The 21,641-nt window shown below is 47.2% G+C and overlaps 1 protein-coding gene across 5 annotated transcripts in view; it reads left to right on the top strand.

Annotated features, from left to right (window-relative positions):
* Positions 1-21,641, top strand: part of LOC131835674 (protein FAM169B-like) — an 87,360-nt gene that overhangs the window by 12,958 nt on the left and 52,761 nt on the right. For 4 of the 5 annotated variants that reach the window (XM_059180117.1, XM_059180113.1, XM_059180115.1 and 1 more), the window contains exons 2-3: positions 6,450-6,580; positions 10,299-10,398. In XM_059180117.1, the coding sequence (XP_059036100.1) occupies positions 6,450-6,580; positions 10,299-10,398 (231 nt within the window). Of the gene's footprint in view, positions 1-3,665; positions 4,756-6,449; positions 6,581-10,298; positions 10,399-21,641 lie in introns of those variants that run through there. The other variant, XM_059180114.1, reaches the window with a different exon arrangement.

Here is a 21,641-nt window from a genome sequence, read left to right as displayed (position 1 = left end):
AAAGGCTGGAATGGCCTGAGGAGAGTCATTGTGCTGGCTGGAGGGACTGGGATTCTTTGATAGAAAGTAAATGCCAGGCCACGTTTTGCACAACTGTGGGTTTTACCAGCACCCGTTTCCGCAACTTTTGGAAGTAGAGCGTTCCCATGAAACCTCTTGCAAGCTGGAACCAGGTAAAGAGAAGAGTCAGTTACCATTAACGTATATGGGAAAGGTTTTGAGCATGCCTAGACCCACAACTGACCTGCCTGGGACTCTTCTGATTCCTTAGGATGCCTCTTGCTAAGGGACACATAAAATAAATCGAGATAAAGGACAGAGGCACACGGACCCTGTGCAGAGTTCTGGGAGCTTAGCTTGATGCGTGATGTTGTTCCTGGGGAAGGACCTTGTCAGGACCATGGTCACGGCTCAGCTGTGTGGTGTGTCTGTGAGGGCTCACTGCAGAATGGAGGCTGAACACTATTTTTTTTTTTTTTAAGATTTTATTTATTTATTTGACAGAGAGAGATCACAAGTAGGCAGAGAGGCAGGCAGAGAGAGAGAGGAGGAAGCAGGCTCCCCGCCGAGCAGAGAGCCCGATGCGGGACTCGATCCCAGGACCCTGAGATCATGACCTGAGCCAAAGGCAGCGGCTTAACCCACTGAGCCACCCAGGTGCCCCTGAACACTATTTTTGCTTTTCACTTTTGATCATTAAAGCAAAAGTCCTCTTTGGATTTCTTCAGTTAGTGAAAAAAGGGAGCTCTTTCATAAAGCAAAGTAGCGTCACGTGAAGTTTGGGAAAGCCGGGATACTTGTATATATGCAACAGCACCCCCCCTTATTTTTAAAAATTTTTTGCTTAAACGTAATCATCGTTTAAGTTAAAAGTAGTTCTCAGTTTGAAGGCATCCTGTGGTGAAAGCTTTGGAGACCCAAGATGAAGTTTGTGAATATGGTATTTTTAAAATAGATTTTATTTATTGGAGCGCCTGGGTGGCTCAGTGTGTTAAACCTCTGCCTTTGGCTCAGGTCATGGTCTCATGGTTCAGTGGGATCGAGCCACACGTGGGGCTCTCTGCTCAGCAGGGAGCCTGCTTCCCCCTCTCTCTCTGCCTGCCTCTCTGCCTATTGTGATCTCTTTCTCTATCAAATAAATACATAAAATCATTAAAAATAAAGATTTTATGTATTTATTTGAAAGAGAGGGAGAGGGCACACAAAAGGGAGTGGGAGGGGCAGAGGGAGAGGGAGAAGCAGACTCCTCACCAAGCAGGGAGCCCGACTCGGGGCTCGATCCCAGGACCCTGAAATCATGACCTGTGCTGAAGGCAGATGTCCAACCACCTGAGCCACCCAGGTGCCCCATGACTATGGAGATTTAAAGCATACAGTTCGACACACAGCTCTGGGATTGTGCTGTGTGATAACACATGTTTCACTAGGAATCGGGGAAACTGATGAATTCCTGGTCCTGAAGTCTGAGCTCCTGAGGTAGCATTGGGGAACCTTCTCCCTTTCGGTGCTGCCCTCACAGCCTTGGGTGTGCAGAACACCTGCATTCAGAACTCCACAGTCCCTTCTTGCAACATGCTTTGGGATCTCCTGGTGCCCTCCTCTCTCTGTTACAAACTAGTCTCCATATTTCCTGCTAAGTCCCAAATTAGTCATTTAATCCCTGGTGGCAGTTTCTTCTATAATAAAGATTCCTTCTTATAAGTTCTTTTCAGAATAAAATTGATTTGTGAGGGAAAAGCAGGACACTGGTGAGAAAAATAAAGAAAGGCAAAAAAAAAATTCCATATTAGGAATATCCACACTTAAACCATTTTTGAAAAATAAAGTAGAATACTACCTTATAATTTTGTGTCCCTGAAATTTTTTTCACATGTTATGAGCAAGAGTTGTTCTTAACTATAATTCAAGAATGACAACCCACATGACTACAAAAAAAATCAAGTGTTTACAGTCAGCTTTTCCAGTGACATAATGCCTTATTAAATGATGGATGGATAGAGGCTTTCACTGAGGTCAAAATTCTCAAGAGCAGGGCTAGTAAAACTTAAAATATCTGTTAATGTTTCTCATAATAATAGTCCCATATGAGAAAAATCTCACTTTGCTAAAATGAAAGAACTTTTCTCATCATCGTGGTGAGGTAGTACTTGGAAAGAATATTCTGCAAGTGATACTGAATAAATGGTTAAGTGCAGAGCATTGGCCTCTTTCAGGTTTTTCATTAATTGGCAATGCTCTTTATATCAGGAGGACCCAAAAGTACTGGGAATGCCCTAGAGCATTAGGCTTTGCTGGCCTGAGCAGCAGTGCTGACCCAGTAGTGGCTGTGGCTGATGGGCAGTGGGTGACAGGTAGTGGCTCAGTGGGATACCATTCATCCTACCCTGGGAACTTGAGCTTTAGGACAAAAATCCTGAATGATTCAAGCTTTTTCCCCAGAAGTATGCTTTAAGAGGTTCCACTTTGTTGTTGTTCTGGTGACTACAGCAAACATATGCTTAAAGTGAATTCTTAAATTGGGGACTCGTTTGGGGATTTCATTTTCTTTGAGGTCTGCAGTGAATTATCATTTCAACTGTGTGCCTTTTTCATAAAAGCATTTTACGTTGTACTGAAAAGATTACATTCTTTTGGCTTTGGAAAAATATTTCCTGTTCAGTTCAAGCCATTAAAGCCTGTTAGCATTTCACATCTGGAAGCCCCTGCCCAGAGTCAGCCTTCCATCACCAGGGAGGGGAGTGTGGCCGCCCAGCTTGGCTCCAGAGCGCATGTGTGAAACACCCCAGACTTGTTTACTTCCTGGAGGCCCAAGAGTGCCCTTGCGGTTTGGGTGGGTGGGAGGCTTCCTTCCTCTGGGGGTCGTGTGTGTGTGTGTGTGTGTGTGTGTGTGTGTGTGTGTGCGCGCGCGCGCGCTTGCTTGTGCCTCCTGGGCTGGGGAGGAGGGAGTCTGTCTTCCCACCGATGTGGGGAGGGGTCTTTCTTCCTCCAGAAGGGCAGGGGTTCCCTTTCCCATTGAGCACTGAATGCTTCCCCTCCTGCTGTAAGCATCTCCTTTTTTCATTCCCCCCAGATTTCCAGAAAACAAACCCAAACATTTTGTGTGTCAGAGCTCAGCTGCTGGAGCTTTTCTAATGGGGGATTTCCCTGCCCATCTCCACCCCCCAAACCCAGACGGAGGAGAACTAATTAAAACCCAAAGGGCTGAAAATGGAGCTTCCCTCCCCTAGGCTGGTTGGCCTGCCTCAGGACACTTCTTAGGAGTTTGGGGTCTGTGTCCAGCTTGGAGGATTTAAAGGGGGGAACAGAGCATGGGTGCCCGGGTGTTCTGTGAGTGTTGAGGTGTTTGCAGCTGCCTTCCACTTCCCAGAGGGTTAATCTCTGCCTTTCAGGGCCACCGCTTCCCAGAAGCAGGCCTGATTCTTCTTGTGAGCTTCCCCCCCCCCAACATTCCCCCCAACAAGGAGAGCCAAGGGTGGCCTGGGGTTACTGCCCAAGGAGTTCTCTGAGGGGGTCTCACAGCGTCAGTCGTCAGTCGGCAGAACCAGCAGGGGAAGTGATTTCATGGTGTGTGAGGAGCAAAACACATTCATTGCATTTCTCCTGACCACAGGCGACCAGAACTGAGGCCAGGTAACCCTTGGCAGCCTGTGAGGCTCCCCAGGCCCTTAGAGCACCCAGGCTTCTGGGCTTTGTGGCCATGGTGAGGCGCCCCTCTCCCAAAGCCCTGAAGACCACAGTGTCCTCCCTGACTCCTGTCCCAAGGGGCCCAGTTGGGCTTCTCAGTGCAGCTGGGGGATGCCACTGTCCTGGGAGCCTCAGACCTCCCTGGAGGCCTGGGGGCTGACAAGCATCTCTCCCGAGAAGCCCCAGGCAGCAGGGAGGTGGAAGGAGGCGGATCTTTACTCCTTCCTGGGGGCAGTTAGGGAAACGCGGTTGTTCAAGCTGCTTTCATGGGGCTAACATGCCGCCTGAGCTGGCTACTTCAGGGTCGAAGCAACCCTCTCTCCTGTTTGATCTTCTTGATTTGTTTCAATGTGCACAGTCTTTTTTCATACCTGTGGGAAGCCACCTGATTTTCTAGAAGGATGACCAGCGGTTTGAAGGAAGAGCCCAGCTGACTGCCTACACGAATTTCCCAAATGATCGGTGTGAGAAAGGCCTTGGGGGGTGGGGGGGTGTCTTCTGTCTGTGCAGGGTAGGAGAGGAGAGGGGCACACACAGGGTGCTCCGAGGAACACTCTGTGTTCCTGGGTTGGGAGAGAGTCGGGCAGGGCTGCCCACTCTCATTTGCCCACCGAATTCCTGTGTGTGTGTGTGTGTGTGTGTGTGTGTGGTGTCCTGAGGGACCAGAGAGGCGACAAAGGTGGATTCACTCCCATCCTAAGCTGAGCTGGGATTGGAACATAGGACTCAGGGGTCCCCTGGGCTTTTGCTCTTTGGGGTTCCAGGAAGGCTTCTGGGCATGCTGGTGTCTCAGATAGGCCTTAAGGATGTCAAGTTAGAAGGGGTGGGGAACAGGGGCCTAGGAACCTGTTGGATGCTCTTGGGGGTGTATGTGGAATTCTAAAGGGCCTTCTTGGCTGGGTCACTAATGTAATCTGAGTGTTTTGTGCAGATCCTGAGCGCAGTCAGACCTGCTGCTGACTAGCCAAGCATTTTCCTCTCGGCCTCGGTTTCTTCATCTGTAAATGCGGGTGAAGCCGGGATTTCAGCCTGGATCCATCCGGCTCCTGGGCTCTAGGCTTGGAAGGCCCAGTAAGGAGTAGGGGCGCCTACAGGTTCAGCTCTGGTGCTTTGTCTTGGCAGTTGCGGGGGCTTTGGGGCTCATGGTGGGGAGTCTGGGCTTCCTTGGCTTTTTGCACGTATATGTGAGTCCACAAGCATGTGCCTTTCACAGCAGAATATGTTGGCTGGGGGTACAGCCTTTCTTAGAGAGGGTGAGATCCCAGAGTTCCTCACTGACTTACTCATTGTCGCCAAGAGGACTGTTAATTCTTTGTCTTTATTTGAAACATTTGTATCGTGCATTTATAATTGTAATTTCTTGGGACCCATGTTCTCCTCAAATATTTTTTAAAAAATTGAATAGTGGGAGAACGTATTTGCTCAGTGACTTGTGTGTGCCCAGGACACGTTCAGCATATCAAGCCTGGGGCAGGAGGGGGGCTTACGCATAGGTGGGGGTCTGGTCCACAGGTGCTCTGGACATCCTCCCCTCCACATAGGATGCCCAGAGCCGAGTCCAGGATTCACAGAAGAGAGGGGACTGCAGAGCCCCCTCCCACTTGGGGACATGCCCAGCGGAGGCTGGCCAGCATCCCGGGGAAACTGACTACAGCTTCTGAGCTCAATTGGATGCTATCAATTTGGATGATTCTTCAAGGGTATAACTTTCCTCACGAGTGTGAGGACAAGAAAGAGATGCTGAGGAGCAGCCGGCGGGAAACTTGCACAGGAATGTGTGCAGGTGTCTCCTTGTGTATGCACACGTTTGCAGTTCCCACCAAATTGTACATTTCAACTCTCTACGTAACAGTGGCCGAGCGCAAGGAGATGGGCTGGCAAATCTCATCAACTGCACAGCGAGTATAGAGGCCGGCAAAATAGTAACTTGAGCTCAATTTTGTCCATTATCAAGGTTCTCACCAGTTAGTGTGGGCTCTCCATGCCCCTGCTTGTGCCTGTGGCTGCTGTGGCTTCCCTCCCTGGGAAACAATTTGGTGGTTTGGGTGTATGCAACGAAGTTTCTGTAGCATTCTAAGGTGGGGGTCAGGTGCAGCTTCCTTTTTTTTTTTTAAAGATTTATTTATTTGTTTGACAGAGAGAGACCCAGCGAGAGAGGGAACACAAGCAGGGGGAGTGGGAGAGGGAGAAGCAGGCTTCCCACCAAACAGGGAGCCTGATGGGGGACTTGATCCCAGGACCCTGGGATCATGACCTGAGCCGAAGGCAGCTGCCTAAGGACTGAGCCACCCCAGACTCCCCCAGGTGGAATTTCCTATCTCCCCCGTGTCCCTGCCAACCCTGCCATTGGGAATGTCTTCTATTTTCTTTTAGCACCTGATACGGAACTATTTTTTCATTAAAAGAAAAATTGAGGAAACAGGGTAGCTGGGTAGCTCCATGGGTGAAGTGTCTGCCTTCGGCTCAAGTTATGATCCCAGAGAACTGGGGAGACCCACATGGGGCTACCTTCTCGGCAGGGGAGTCTGCTTCTCCCTCTCTCTCTACCCCCCTCCCCGGGCTCGTCTCTCACTCACTCTCTCTCTCTTTTCCCAAATAAATAGTTAAAATCTTTTAAAAAAATTAAAAAAAATAGGGGAACATAATTTTTATGGCAAATGTTACTTGTGTGCTTAAAAAAAAAAATCTTTGAGAAATAAGGGACCTCCCCTTTAACAAAAGAATAAAACTAATGTCATTTCTTACTGTCTTTTTTCTCCTGGCAGGTATTTACCCTGTGGATATTTTGGAAGATGACCCTGAAAGGCATCGGGAAGCAGCCCTGGCTTACTATGCCACGCTTAGGGAAGGGATGCAGCCCTCAGAAGAGCTTTTCTCTCTTCCCACGGGGGAGCAGGTATGTGTGATCGTAAAATCTAACTTACTAGAGAGTAGAATGTTAGTACTAAAGAGAGTATTACAGATTTAAAAACAACAACAACTTCTGGAGTGAATACTAGAATAATTCTACTTTGAGAAGCAGAGGAATTCTAGAATGGGATTCTGGAGTCTTGAGGATAAGTCCGGTTATGCAAGACAGTGAACAAAATAGCCTGCTGTGAATCCCACACCTATCGCTTACTAGCTATGTGAGCTTGAGCAAGTGTCTTAACTTTTCTGGTTTTGATGTTCTCATATCTAAAATTAGGACAATAAAAATCTTTAAAAAGAAAAGGGGGCTCCTGGGTGATCAGTCAGTTAAGCATCTGCCTTCAGCTCAGGTCATGATGCCAGGGTCCTGGGATCGAGCCCTGCATCAGGCTCCCTGCTCAGCGGGAAGCCGGCTTCTCCCTCTCCCACTCCCCTTGCTTGTGTTCCCTCTCTTGCAGTGTCTCTCTCTGTCAAGTAAATAAATAAAATCTTAAAAAAAAAAATTGGGGGCGCCTGGGTGGCTCAGTGGGTTAAGCCTCTGCCTTCAGCTCAGGTCATGATCTCAGGGTTCTGGGATCGAGTCCCGCATCAGGCTCTCTGCTCAGCAGGGAGCCTGCTTCCTCCTCTCTCTCTCTCTCTGCCTGCCTCTCTGCCTACTTGTGATCTCTGTCTGTCAAATAAATAAATAAATAAAATCTTTAAAAAAAAAATTGGGACAATAACAGAGCTTACTGGGGTGCCTGGGTGGCTTCCTCGGTAGAGCATCAGACTGTTGATCTCAGGGTCCTGTGTTCAAGCCCCACATTGGGCGTGGAGCCTATTTGGAAAACAAAAACAAAAGCAAAAAAAAACAACAAAAAACACCAACCCTTTCCCCTGCTGGAACTTACCTTGAATTGTCCTTAAGGAGGACTAAATGAGACACTGTTTATGTAATGCCTGGTTGGGCCTCAGTTTCCCCATGTGTCAAATGAGGGGCTTGGTTGCTATTTGGTCTCTGTGGTTTGGCTCAGCTTTAAAATTCAGTTATATTAAAATTTCAAACTATTTAAAATAGTTCTATTTAAAATTTAGTTATATCCATATGATTTTAGGCACTGAAAAGATAGACTTTTGGGTTAGGGCTGGGAGAGAACAGAGAGAAATGAAAACCTTTTGTTCGTTAGGATGGAGGGACTGTGGGTAAAAATTTTAAATTGCGTTACTGTGAAGAACATTTTTTCCCATGCAGTAAGTAAAAAAAAAAAAAAAAAAAAAGAAAAAAGAAAGAAAAAGAAAAAAGAAAAGAAATATGAATCTTGGGCTGTACCTCAGTCTGTAACACTTCTTTCAGATTTAAGTCCGATCTGTTCCAAGAGACAAGATTTTCTTGGTTATACGTAGACTTTGCTCGTACCTACTGATACCATTGTCGTGTATCCAGCACTGCAGAGTTTTAGTTCACTGTACTGAAGCTGTTCCAGAGTTCATTAGAACAGTGGCTTGTGCAGCTTACACAGTTGTGGCTTTCTTGAGATCTTGGAGATCATGCTAGTTCAAGATCAAGGGCTACAAGAATCCCCTGGGTGATTCTGCAGGGCTGAGCTGCGGACCGACGTCCCTGCCCGCACACGCTTTCAGCGCCCCCTAGTGGCAGTTAAGCCGAAAACGGAAGCCAGCTCTCCATTGGGGTTAGGATTGCTAATTCTCTGGGGAGACACTGGCTGTGGGCTGCAGGGTGGGCTGGAGTGTGGGGAGGGCAACCTGAGAAGCGGGTGAAATCTGAAATCTGAAAGCTAGCTCTGGAAGGCTCTACGAAGCAGTTTCAGTCCTCAGCTTTCATTTCACCCTTCCTTACGAGATTGCATCACATAAACCTATTATCTGAGTCTGTGCAAAGAGTGAATAATTTTAGTGTGATTAGCAAAAACATAATAAAATAAGACAGCTTTTAAAATTAAGTTGTTTTTATGTGATAGAAATGCTTCTCCCCCCCTTAGAAAAAAATAAATTTTCATGAGAAGATTTTCAATTGTTTTTCTACCATTTTAACAGTTACTTAAGAAATGGTAGGCATTCCCTATCACTTAGCAGTTGAAACAGTCTCATTTGGGGTGGTATCAGACTTCCTCATGGCTTTTAGCAAATTTAGTTTTTCTCTTGGAGTCCAGAGAAATTTTTCCAAACGGAGAGAAAGATGAGAAAATGATTTGAGGATACATCATGCCACATTGCTCTGGTTCTCCGGAAAGTCTCAGTTAACTGTTTCCAGTCTTGAAACTGCCCTATCACATTTAAAATACAATAAAAAAAATACAATACAGTAATACTTATTGATTTTTCTGGTAATAAGCCGGTGTATGCTCATTGTATAATATTTGGGAACTATCTTCAGAGACAGAGAAAATGAAAAAAACATCACAATTGATGCTGTGAACATTTTGATATGTTTCCATTTGACTTTTATTTCTGCATATACTTTTTAAACATTTAGGTCACTCTCAGAATACACTCTCAGGTATAATAAATGTGATGTCGATATAATGGAAATAAATTCCATGTCGATATAATGCTTTGTACATTTTTTTTTAAAGGATTTTATTTTTTAGGAATCTCTGTACCCAACATGGGGCTCGAACTCACAACCCCGAGATTTAGTGTTCCATGCTGCCCCCACCGCTGAGCCAGCGAGGCACTCCTGTGCGTATTTTTAATGGCCTCTAATAGCCCCCTCGTGGGACAGCCAGCTCGGGGAGGCTCCTGGCAGGGGATTTGAAGACAGGGAGCCACCCAGCTGTTTGCGGCTCTCAGTATTTGTTAGGAAACGTTACTCTCAAACCACGGAGGCCTGCTATAAACTTATATAGGCGACCTGCCCGCCTAGCTCAGCTGACACATGCTCTTTTCATTTTCTTCTGCTCTCCTCCGTTTTCCAAACAGACTTGGCAATGGAACGTGTTGACCTTTTGCTTTGGAGCCGGGAACATTACGTCTGATGGCCACAGAGAGGCTACCAGCCCTGGGTAGCCTGGGAGGGTCCCAGTGTTGGAGGCCCTGAGACGCTGCTTGGTGTTGCCCTTGTTCAGAAGCAAACAGGCACCAGCACTGTTCTGTCTCTCACAGCAGAGGTTCTCTGCCCTTGGGCTGCCTCAAAGTCAGAGCCGAGCCTGCAGGGCCCAGAAGGGATAAGGGTTTGCTGAGACTCCTTGCCGAGATCCGAGGCTGTGCAGCTGGCAGCTTGAGAGGCGGCGGGGGTGGACACAGGCTTGTTCGGGCTTTTTCTGTGGAGTGGCCCCAGGAGGAACGTTGAGGCTGGCATGGCAGGTAGAAGCCTGAGGTGGGGGTGTGGTCACCAGCTTTTGTGGGCCGAGGCCTGAAGGGGACCAGGGTGGGGAAGGCATTGGGGCCCGAAGCATTTGGAAGGGAGAGGCGGGAGGGTATCCAGTGAGTGGGTGTTTAATCAGTACTGGGTTGGATGAACAGGAGGGACGGGGAGGGCGGGCTGGTGGGAGCCGGAGGAAGGGCCTTTGTCACATCCCACTTGTGTTTAGCTCAGAGTGGGGTAAGGTTTCCATTTTTACCTTGCTTCCATCCTGTCAAATTAACCTCTGTGCAACAGTGTTCTTTCAGTGAATACGGTGCTAATTAATTGGTAAGTAATTTCCCGTGCCCTTACTTTGATGACAGAACAAAATGGCGATTTCATTATTATTTTTTTTTTTTAGGTTAAACTTGAAGCCTCGTCTGTTTGCTTTTGCACTGTGCACCGTGACGAACCTCAACATAAAATATTAGTCTTGGTTAATCCCCAGGACACGAAGACAGGTTGGTAGTTACTAATGGATTTAAAACACGGGGATTCTGGGGCGCCCGGGGGGCTCAGTGGGTTAAATTTGGCTCAGATCATGGTCTCAGGGTCCTGGGATCGAGCCCCGCATCGGGCTCTCTGCTCAGCGGGGAGCCTGCTTCCTCCTCTCTCTCGCCTGCCTCTCTGCCTACTTGTGATCTCTGCCTATCAGATAAATAAATAAAATCTTACAAAAACAAAACCAAACACGGGGATTCTGATTTTATCGTTTACAACTGGTGGGAGGAACTATGTCGGAAATGGGGGCTGAACTCTGAGGCTGGACCTAGAGGAGTATCAAAGCCCGAGGGCTGTGTTCTCGGCGTTTCGACCGCTGACAGCTGGCGCGTTATTCGTGTTTACCGACGCTCACGTGGATTTTTGTATTGACGCTGGACTCCCTCTCAGCCACGATGACTGTATTCCGAGCTGCTTTGGAGGGAAGCCCTTGCTGGTCTCCTTAATAACATGCAGGGGTGCATGCACAGGGTGGCGCCCGTTTGTGCGACTGTCTCACCGCCCTGGGCCTCGGGAGGCGTCTGATGGTCTAGTGAGTTGCCCGGGGCCACGCAGCCGGGGCCTGGGAGGGAATTTTTGCCAGGTGATGGTCAGGTGAGGTTGTATTTCTGGTGGGGAAGTTTATGGAATCTGTAACTCATTTATTCTTCCTCCGCATCATGAAGAGGCCATTGGTGACTGGTTTCAGCTCCTTGGAGTGAGTGCTGAGTGGGTATGAGGCAGGGAGCTGGGGGAGGCAGGGAGCTGGGGCTGTGGGCTGTTGGGCAGCCGGAGGTGGGGAGGAGGGGTTAGAGGTCTTTTGCTAGAGTTTGCAAAGGGAGCTTCTCCTGGCTTTCCTGCTCCCCAAGAGACAGACCTTTGCCTTTAACCCTTGCGTGCCTGTCTGGGCTTTGTGCTCAGAGGACGGCCTGCCTGAGTGGTGTCGCAAAGCCCGAGGTGACATCCTCGATGGGATAACGTTATTCAGCACAAAAGACTGTTGTTCATGCTTCTTTTCTTGTTAATCTGGAGACGCAAGTGCGCTCAGCTAGCTGTCTGGGAGTTTTTGAACGTTGGCAAAGCCTCTTCATTGCTCCAAGGCTGAGGGTCGGCTGAGCTGTGTGTGAGAGCTTCTGGGTTGAGGTTTGGGACCCCTTTCTGTCCTCCAAAGCCAGCCTGCCATGAACAAGGGAGGCTGTGAAAACCCCAGGCCTGCGCCTTTGCTTTGAATTTGGGACTCCCCCACCAGGTTAGTGAAAGTGACAAGATGTGCCCACAGGCACTCCTCGGCGAACAGATTGTCAAAAAACTCAAAATATCATTTGTCGATTCTAAGAAAATGTCCAAATAGCAGCAGCAGCCCCCCCCTTTTTTCTGGCATTTAACAACATCCTGGTTGTAGGTCTTTAATGATCATTTGCATAATGTAAACCTATGACTGACTCCTAAATCTGTTTTCTATTTATACTGTACTTAATTTTTTGGTTGTTTTCAAGAATGCATTGTAATAAATATTCATAAGGTCCGAGCAATCTCACTTCGGACCTTTCCTTATCTATCATAGTGCTCGAAACAATGTTTTTAAATGTCTTCCCACTGGCTGGGGCTCTATGGCGCTTGCTGAAATTTTGCACGAGTTCCAAACACCGTACAGGTATAATCCATACCTCACGCTCTTCAATCTAGTATTGAGAAGCCAACGCAACTGCATAAATGCAATTCCCGTAGCTTGAAGCAAACGGACTCGAAGCAGCTGATGGTATCCCTAGACTCTCTTTCAGTCTATCCCTAGACCCTATCCAGTGACCTGTTTGCCACTTCCCTGCTGGGCTCTATGGTGACCGTTGGTTCTATGGTCCCTGGTTCCTTTGTAATTCTGTTGGAAGGGTTATGTCTGGGAAGACCCGGGGTATGTATGCGTGTGGGTGTGGTTAGACGGATCTCACGCTGTTTGATAAGCCCTGTCCGTGCATGCATTAACTATGGAGAAGTTGGTTGAAGCCATCACAGCCATTTGGGACAAGCCCACAAGCAAAGGAAAATCACCCCGGAGTTCTGAATTCCTGGGCGGGGGGTGGTGGGAGGCAAGCAGTTAATACTCATGACCCGCTCTTGTTAGGATGTAAGTAATAAGTCTCTAGCTCCCCCGTTGAAGAAACTGGGAAGGCATGTTCCAGAAAGGTGGTTTGGGAAGCACATTCCTTCGTCCCCATGGGGTTCAGTCTGGACTGTTTCTCGGTCAGAGGCTGGTCTGTCACCAAGGCTGCTGAGGACCCCCCACATTGTTTAGCTACCTCTGTATCTCTCAAGGGCCTTTTCTTTCATTTCTTTCCCCTTGTTTTGTTATTCCTCCTATTTTTAAATTATTAACTGATGTCAGCTGTTTACAGAGAGAAAAAAAATGACTCCTTATCAAAAAAAGCTGTGGTCTTTTTCCTATTTCCTGCATTAAATCAAAACTGCTGACCCTCGCATGCCAGAGTCCCATCAGCTGATGGCCTTTTGCCTTTCTCGTTTCCTGCAATTTGCAGAATAGAATCGGATGAACCTGGGTGGCGGTGTCAGAGACGACGAACTTGGTGTCCTGGCTCTGCCACCTGACAGGGGACTCAGAGGTGTGATTTGGTCCGAGCCAATTTTGTCATTTGCAAAATGGGACATCCTGCTTGTAGGGTGCTTGGGGGAATGAAGTCCTGTGTGATAATCTGGACCTCGCCCCGCCATGGCCCCGGGCAGAGAGCAGGCATGACCCTAGCAGAATTCTTCCATCGTGGCGTGCCTCTGCTTGCTTTTCCTTCATCTTCCGGTGTTGTGTGATAGAAGTCTGGGATTTTAGTGTGTGAGGCCTTCTTGTCCACTGCGGGCCAAACGTTGGCCGCTGAATTCCCTCCCTGGTGAATTCTGCTTGCATACCTTATGGATAGGAAGGCAGTACCACGATAGGCCGGGTTAGTCTGTTTTTGAACAACCCTAACTGTAAAAGAGTTGTTCCTTCTACTGATCCCAGACTGCCTCATTGGATGAGGCATGCAAGGTCATGCAGTCCATCCACAAACAACCAATGATCAAGGAGGCTGTGTCTCTACACAGAGAAAGGCACTGATGGTAGTTCTCATCCTCAGAAAGCACAGTGAGCCCCGGCACAGAAGGGGGGCTGCTGGAAATCAGACGTGACCTGGGATTGCATTGATGGAAGGATGAACCCCCAGTGCAATTAGAGCTCCGTTCTCTTTGGTGCCGGTCAGGCCCCCCAGGAAGCCAACTGGCTCTTCTCCGTGGAGAAGACCCGGGTGATGAGAGGGCTTGAAGACCATTTGAACAAGGTTTGCGAAACCCAGGGCTGTTTGGCTTTGGAGGAGGGATGCGGGGTTCCGGAGGCTTACCATCAAAGGGCTGTTTCGATCATTAGATTCAGTATTTTCCAAGATGATTTTCCGTGGTGCAACTGAATTCCAGAAGGAGAAAAAGGATGGGTGATCTTTGGAGTTTCAGTTCAATCCTAAATGTATCAAGGAAAAAGTTTTCCTTTCCCATGAACGTGCCTTTGATGCTTCTCTAACCCTTGTTCATCTTAAAAACAAAGGCAAAAAAGAAAATAGGTCTCCCAGCTGAGAGCCCATAGGTAGAATTGAAAGAGTTGTCTAAGATTTATTTTTGTTATAGCCAATAATGCCTCCTTTGTGGTAGGGCTTAGGTTGGTGTATGATTCTGTCGGAATGAGGAAGGTGCTGTCTGGGGACCGCTGGCTTCTAGTCTGGGATGGCTTGTTTTATTCTAGGACAGCTCTAGTAGAACATTCTTAAGGAGTCTAAACTGATATGCCCGTATGTCTCCTCCCTGCCATGATGCCCCCCCTGGGGCTATCCCAGCCTTTAGGTATGACTCCTCCCCAGGCTTGGGCCAACTGCTGAGGCTGTCACACATTTCTCATTCTTCCACTGTTCCTCCCATCATGTGGGCTCCAGAGCTCATTTAATCCTAGATTCTTCCTTCACTCAGATCGGGGCTTCTCCCAGAACATGGCGTCCAGGATCCACATCATGGGTGCTGCTGTGGAAAGAACCTGAGTTTTTGGAGTCAGTTAGACTGGACTTCAAGTCCTCTGTGCCTGGTGAGAGAGTTGGCCCTGGGTTCAGTTACTGAGCATCTCTGAGCATCAGTTTCCTGTCTTTTTACTCGGTGGTCTGGCCCAGCAGCAAGGCATCACCAGGAAGCCTGTTAGAAATGCAGGAGCTGGGGGCACCTGGTGGCTCAGTGGGTTAAAGCCTCTGCCTTCAGCTCAGATCTTGATCCCAGGGTCCTGGGATGGAGCCCCGCATCGGGCTCTCTGCTCAGCGGGGAGCCTGCTTCCTCCTCTCTCTCTGCCTGCCTCTCTGCCTACTTGTGATCTGTCTGTCAAATAAATAAATTAAATCTTAAAAAAAAAAAAAAAAAGAAATGCAAGAGTCTGGGTCCCACTCAGACCTGCTGAGTTAGAATCTATACTTTAACAAGATCCCCAAGTAACTGGTACACATTATTACCACCTAAGAAATGCTTGCTCAGGAGCAGCAAGACACGCATGGTGGCGGAGAGCTTTTCCCATTCTCCTCGGACGTTCTTCTGCCAACTTAGCCTTAGTGTGCCTTGGTATTTCGGTAGAATCAACCCAAGGTTGACTCGTGTCCAGCTTACTATTAGCTCATTACTGTGCATGTCTGGTTTCTGGGCTTTTTATTTTTTCTATTTTTTATTTTTTTAAAAGATTTTATTTATTTATTTGACAGAGAGAGACGTATCGAGAGAGGGAACACAAGGGGGCAGTGGGGTGTTGGGGGCAGGGAGAGGGAGAAGGAGGCAGCCTGATATGGGGCTCGATCCCAGACCCTGGGATCACGACCTGAGCCGAAGGCAGATGTTTAGTGACTGAGCCCCCCAGGCAACACCCCAACCCCACCTTTTTTTTTTTTTTTTTTTTTAAGATTTTATTTAGCTTCTGGGCTTTTTAAACACAAACTCATTATTAAGACCTGGCCCCATCCTCCCAAATTTGTGGAGTTGATGTTTTAAACTTTAAGTAAAGACTACTTTTATTCCCATTATATATATAAACAGATTTATTACGACATAATTCCCATACTGTACAATTACCCATTGAAAGCATACGGTTCGACGGTGGTTAGTATATTCACAGAACCGCACATTTGTCACCACGTGTCCTTCTCACTACCCCTAAAGGAAACCCACCTGCCTCCCCTGTGTACCACTTCCTTCTGCCCACCTCTCTTCCTCCTCAGGCAATCCATTCTGTTTCTGTGAATTTGCCTATTCTGGAGATTGTGTATGAATGGAATCCTGCATTTGTTATGTCTGATTTCCTTCACTTAGCATGATGTTTTCAAGGGTCTTCCTGTTACAGATGTTTGAGTACTTGATTTATTTTTACGGCTCCGAACTATTCCATTGTATAGATATACTGCCTTTGGCTCTCTATTCATCAGTTGATGGGCCTTTGGGTCATTTCTGCCTTTTGGCTCTTATGAATGAGACTACTGTGGAAATTCATGTGCAAGGTTTTGGGTGGGTAGATGTGCCTCTCTCTTTTCTAGTCGGTGTTTTTATTTCCTTCAGAAAGTGCAGCTGCTGGATGACATGACAGTTTTATTTTAAATTTCGTGAGGACCCCCCCAGACCTGTTTTCCACAGTGGCTGCCCCAATGTATGTTCCCACCAGTTGGGCGCAAGTGTTCCTTTTCTCCACATCCTCACCAGTAGCTGATATTTCTTGTCTTTTTGCTACTAGCCATTCTAACAGATGAGGAGGTGATGTCTCATTATTTTGGTCTGCAGTGCCCTGATGGTTGGTGAACACTTGTCATGTACCTGTTGGCCGTGTGTGTGTGTCTTCTTTGGAAAAATGTCTATTCATGTTATGTGTGTTCTGAGACTCCGTTTCCAATGGGTGCAGGAGGTGTTTTCCCACAAAACACCAACTACTTCTCCTCATACCAGCTGGGTGTTCCACCATTCAACTCACTTCTGACACTATCCACCCATTCAGAACTGAGTTGAATGGTGTAATTCAGTTGTAATGGTGAATGGGGTTACACCATTCAATTCAATTCTGATGCTATCTTCCCACAGGTAGATGGGACAGGGTAGAGGTAGATGTGCCCTTAGAAGCATAAAAGTTTAAAATTTTTATTATGCTCAGTTCATCTATGTTTGGTTGCCTATGCTTTTGGTGTCCTATCTAAGAAAACTTTGCTTGTTGGAAGAGTAAGTCTTTCTGTCCAGTTAGATGAACTCTTCCTTGCATCAGATCCCATGGGGTAAGGGTTTAGTCCTACAAGACTTTCCCACCCCCTTCAGACACCAGTTGCAAGCCCAGATTGCTCCTTTGACTTCTGACCAACTGGCTACAAATGCGAGGTTCCCACAACCTTCTCTTTGAACTTCAGATCCCAATTGAACAACTAGGTTGTTAGCTGTGCTTCAGAAGTCAGAGTTTCCCACTTCTTTAGTTTGATTTGTTTGCTAAGGAAGCTCACAGAACTCGGAGAAACATTTGACGTACTACGTTACTGGCTTTTATCAAGGGATACAACTCAGAACAGCCAGATGGAAGAATTGTGTAGGGCAGCGTATGGAGAGAGGGCGAGGGGCTCCTCATTTGCACCAGCTGGAGGCTCTCTGAACCCTCTCCTTCATGGTGTGGATATGAGAGATTAAATCATTGGCCACTGGCAGTTGATTCGACCTCTAGCCCCCTCTTCTCAGAGGTCAAGGTGATGGGACTGAAAGTCCCCAGGACAAATCACATGTTTGGTTCTCCTGACAACCAGCCTCTATCCTTAGGAGCTTCAAAAGTCGTCTTGTTAACATAACAACAGACACTTTTGTCCCTTAAGAAATTACAATAGTTTTAGGAGCTCTGCCAGAAACTGGGGATGAAGATCAACTATGTATATAAATTGTAAGTTACGGTATCACATGGATCCTCTGCCCATTTTGTAATCAGATTGTTTGTTTGTTTGTTTGTTTGTTTTTGCTGTGGAATTGTAGGAGTTCTTTATATATTTTGAATGCTAACCCTTGATCACCTACATGATTTGCAAATGTTTTCTCCTATTTGGTGGGTTGCCTTTTCATTTTGCTGATGGTTTTCTTTGCTGTGCAGAGGCTTTTCAGTATGATGTAGTCTCACTTGTTTATTTTGCTTTTGTTGCCTTTGCTTTTGGTGTCAGATCCAAAAAAGTCATTGCCAAGACCAATGTCAAGGAGTCATTGTGGTTTTTAAAAAATTTTATTTATTTTATGTTTATTTTTATTTTTTAGAGTCACGGTGGTTTTGATTTGCATTTCCCTGATGACTAGTGATGTTGAACATCTTTTCAAGTGTTTACTGAACATTTTTATATCTTCTCTGGAGAACTATCTATTCAGACTCTTGCCTGTTTTTGCTTTTTTTTTTTTTTTTAAGATTTTATTTATTTATTTGACAGTGAGAGAGACACAGTGAGAGAGGGAACACAAGCAGGGGGAGTGGGTGAGGAAGCAGGCTTCCCTCTGAGCAGGGAGCTCGATGCGGGGCTCGATCCCAGGACCTTGGGAGCATGACCTGAGACACCCAGGGGCCCCTCTTTGCTTCTTTTTACTTTGGATTATTTGTGTTCTTGTTTTTGGGTTGTAGGAGTTCTTTATGTATTCTGGATATAAGATCCTTCCTATATATATGATTTGCAAAAATTTTCTCCTGTTCTGTGGGTTGTCTTTTTACTTTCTTGATAGTGTCCTTAGAAGCACAAAAGTTTAAAATTTTTATTAAGCTCAGTTTATCTGTGTTTGGTGGCTTGTACTTTTGGTGTTATATCTAAGAAAACTTTGCTTGTTAGAAGAGTAAGTCCCTCTATCCAGTTAGATGAACTCCTCCTTCTGGCCATTTAGTTAATGTCATTTAACCTTCCGAAGGTGTGCGTTCTTTTTTTTGGAATTTTAGGTTTATTTATTTATTTTATTTTTGAGTAATCTCTGCACCCCACATGGGGCTTGAAATCATGATCCTGAGATCAAGAATCTTGTGCTCCACTGCCTGAGCCGGCCAGGTGCCCCTGAAGGTGTGCATTCTTTATTTCTAAATCCAAGAAATTGTTTTTAAATGCTGGTTTTTATTTTATTTCATTTTTTTAAGTAGGCTTCACACCCAGTGTAGAACCCCTTGTAGGGCTTGAACTCAAAATCTTGAGATCAAGACAGGAGTTGAGATCAAGAGTCAGCGGCTTAACGACTGAGCCATCCAGGCACTCCCGAAATGCTTTTTTTTTTTTTTTTAAATTCATGCAGTTATTACACACATAAGCCATTATTTAACATACATCTCTCATTCATCCACAAGGAGATTTAAGGAGCTTTTATGAAATGCATGTCTGAAATTAAGAATGGCAGGAAATCTGGCCAATGAAATTAAGATTACTTATGTTTAATTATTTTCCTAACGCTAGCCTGGAATGCTTGTCAGAAGAGGGAGTGAGGCCAGTGTGTCTTCTTTGGTCCTGGTGAATTCCTGCTGATTTTAAATCCTGTCTTCCTTTTTCTGGGGTCATTACGAACCATCTTTTATCATTCACTCTAGACTGTCCTCAGGAGGAGATGATCAGGGAACCAGGCATTGGTTCCAAGATCTACATCTTCCCCTGACACACTAGGATAAGCACTAGTTCATTCTGGGGTTCTCTGGCCTCCCATGCTCCCTGAGATTAAGGGTTACAGCCCTAGGATCACATTTGTAGGATTTTTTTGGCCCCTGGGACATCAGTTCACTGTGTCTAGAGACTTGAGCTTCTCTGAAAGCAGCCAATGCAGCCCTCTTGCCTTTCCACTATTTCCAGTTACCAAACAGCCTTGCTCCTCATTTCAAGACCCTCCACCTTCCCAGTGAAGCTGTGATCATTAATGCATCTGGCTAGGGTGCATTCCTCCCTCCGCGTTCTCGCCTCGGACTCGAGCCAGCCTCCCCAGGCTGCGCACTCTATTTTCCCAGCCTGCCTAGACTTACTCAGTGCTCCAGCCTTTCCCCTGTGATCTCAAAGGATTGTGCCCGGCCTGGGGACCTGTCCTTGGTTATGAGGGGCCGCCCATCTTCTATACTTTAACTCTTTTAACCTCTGACCCCTTCTGTTGGAAGGTCTTTCTGCAAGGTTCTGGGCCACATGTATCATTTTCCTAGATGATCCCTACCTGTTTTCCTTGTTAGGAAACTTGCCAAATTTTTTTATCCCCAGCACATTTCTGACAAGTATCTGTTCAGCGTTTTTTTTTTGTGTGTGTGTGTGTTTGTTTATTTGTTTTTCATATGAAACCTAGTGGTCAGATGATCAGAGGGGATGACGAAGAATGTCCAGAGGCTAATGAAAAATGGCAATTTAGGGGCACCTGGGTGGCTCGGTGGGTTAAAGCCTCTGCCTTCAGCTCAGATCATGATCTCAGGGTCCTGGGATCGAGTCCTGAATCAGGGTCTCTGCTCAGCAGGGAGCCTGCTTCCTCCTCTCTCTCTCTCTGCCTGCCTCTCTGCCTACTTGTGATCTCTCTCTGTCAAATAAATAAAGTCTTAAAAAAATTATAATTTATAATTAAGCCAAATGAAGGAGAACTAATGCCACAGTGCTACAGAAGTTTCCAGAATAAAGGGCCATTTGGGTCTTGCTGGGTGTAGGGAGGGGCCAACCTTAGTTCTTGGTAGGGAAGTGGCGATCTGGTCAAAATAGGGGGCAGGAATTGTCCACTATCTATTTCCTGGGACCTCTGGTTCTCTCTCCGGGCATTTGAGCTCACTGGTGGTCACATGATGATCACAGAGGCTTTTCCTCTGCCAGGGCTGGGGCTTCTGGACCTGAAGGAGTGCCTGCAGAGGCACAGGGGACTTGGAAGGTGCCTCCCCCAACCAACTCCCAGCATCTCTCCATGTTGGAGGGTCTGGCTATGACTCAGATCAGTTCCTTCTTTGAATATTTTGAAGTTTCCTTTCACAGAACCTTCTCCTTACGTTCCCAGCCCTTGGCTGCAGGGAGGCCATGCTGAGGGCAGGGAAAGCGAGGCCGGGTGATGCTCTGGAGGACAGGGGGCTTCTGGGGCTTGAGACATGGGTCCTGTTTGGATCTTCAGCCCTGAGCAGAATGTACCATGCATGACCACATGGGAGGAGAATCCAGTAGATCCTCTGGAGGTGCTTAGCGTCCAGGGGAGGGATGCTGAGGCCTTGCCTGGCGGGCAGGGCCCGGGTTGGAGAAACAGTGGGGATCAGAGGATTGGGGGTGGATGGCAGGCGCGGAGACGAAGGGCCGGAAGTAGCTTGGATTGCAGCTGGGCTTGGTGGTGCTGTCAACAGTGCTAGGTGATTTGGAAGGAAAAATCTGCGGTGAGGATAAGTTGAGCTCAGTCTGAAGGGTCTGTAGGACCTCAGATTGGAAGGAGGGTTCTGGGTGGAGCCCTGTGTCCTGGGTGCACCGTCAGGGGGGGACCCATCACTTTTGAGTTGGTCCTCGGTCATGTCTCTGGTCATGTTCATGTCTCTGGTCATTTCCTGTGGCTGATCTTCTTAGGTGGACGGTCAGTTCTATGAGCAGAGAGTGCTCTTCCCAGAGGGTGTTGGCTAAATTCTCATCGGTCCCTGTGCAGGGCAGACAGACGTGAGCCGGGGAGGCGGCGAGGCTGACAAACAGAAAGCAGGATCCTTCCGGAGAAGGCGGTGGGGGGAGCGACTGTTTGCTGTCTTTACCACATGTTGACTTCTCTGATTAGAACATCTCTCCCCCTAGCTTGCTTGGATCCAGGACGTTTTGTGACCAAGCATAACACTCATCCTTCAAATTGCTGCTAATTTATTTACGGTTTTTGGTGATTGCATGTCATGTGCACCCTGAGAAAAACAAGCAGGGAATCAAAAAATGATGATTTTTTCCTGGAAAAGCATGCCCATGCTAGGCCTTCAGTGACAGCAAGAGCCAAGGCAAACATTCAAAGGAAACTGGAAATGGTGCGGAGCCTGCCTTCCCGGTGGCTGTCATAGGTCTGGTGGGATTGCGACACGCTGGGCCCGAGTCCAGGCCGACTTGGGGCTGCCTTCGGGTCAGGTGGGTGCTGGGTTGGGGGTGAGGGGTTGGGGATGGCAGTTGTCCCCCTGAGCTGCCCAGGGGTCTTCAGAATTGGGGAACCCTGCCGGGGACGCTCCTCACTTTTGAGCGTGCTA

Source organism: Mustela lutreola, chromosome 7 (assembly GCF_030435805.1).
Source record: "Mustela lutreola isolate mMusLut2 chromosome 7, mMusLut2.pri, whole genome shotgun sequence".
Taxonomy (NCBI): domain Eukaryota; kingdom Metazoa; phylum Chordata; class Mammalia; order Carnivora; family Mustelidae; genus Mustela; species Mustela lutreola.
This window is presented reverse-complemented; position numbering and strand designations above follow the sequence as displayed.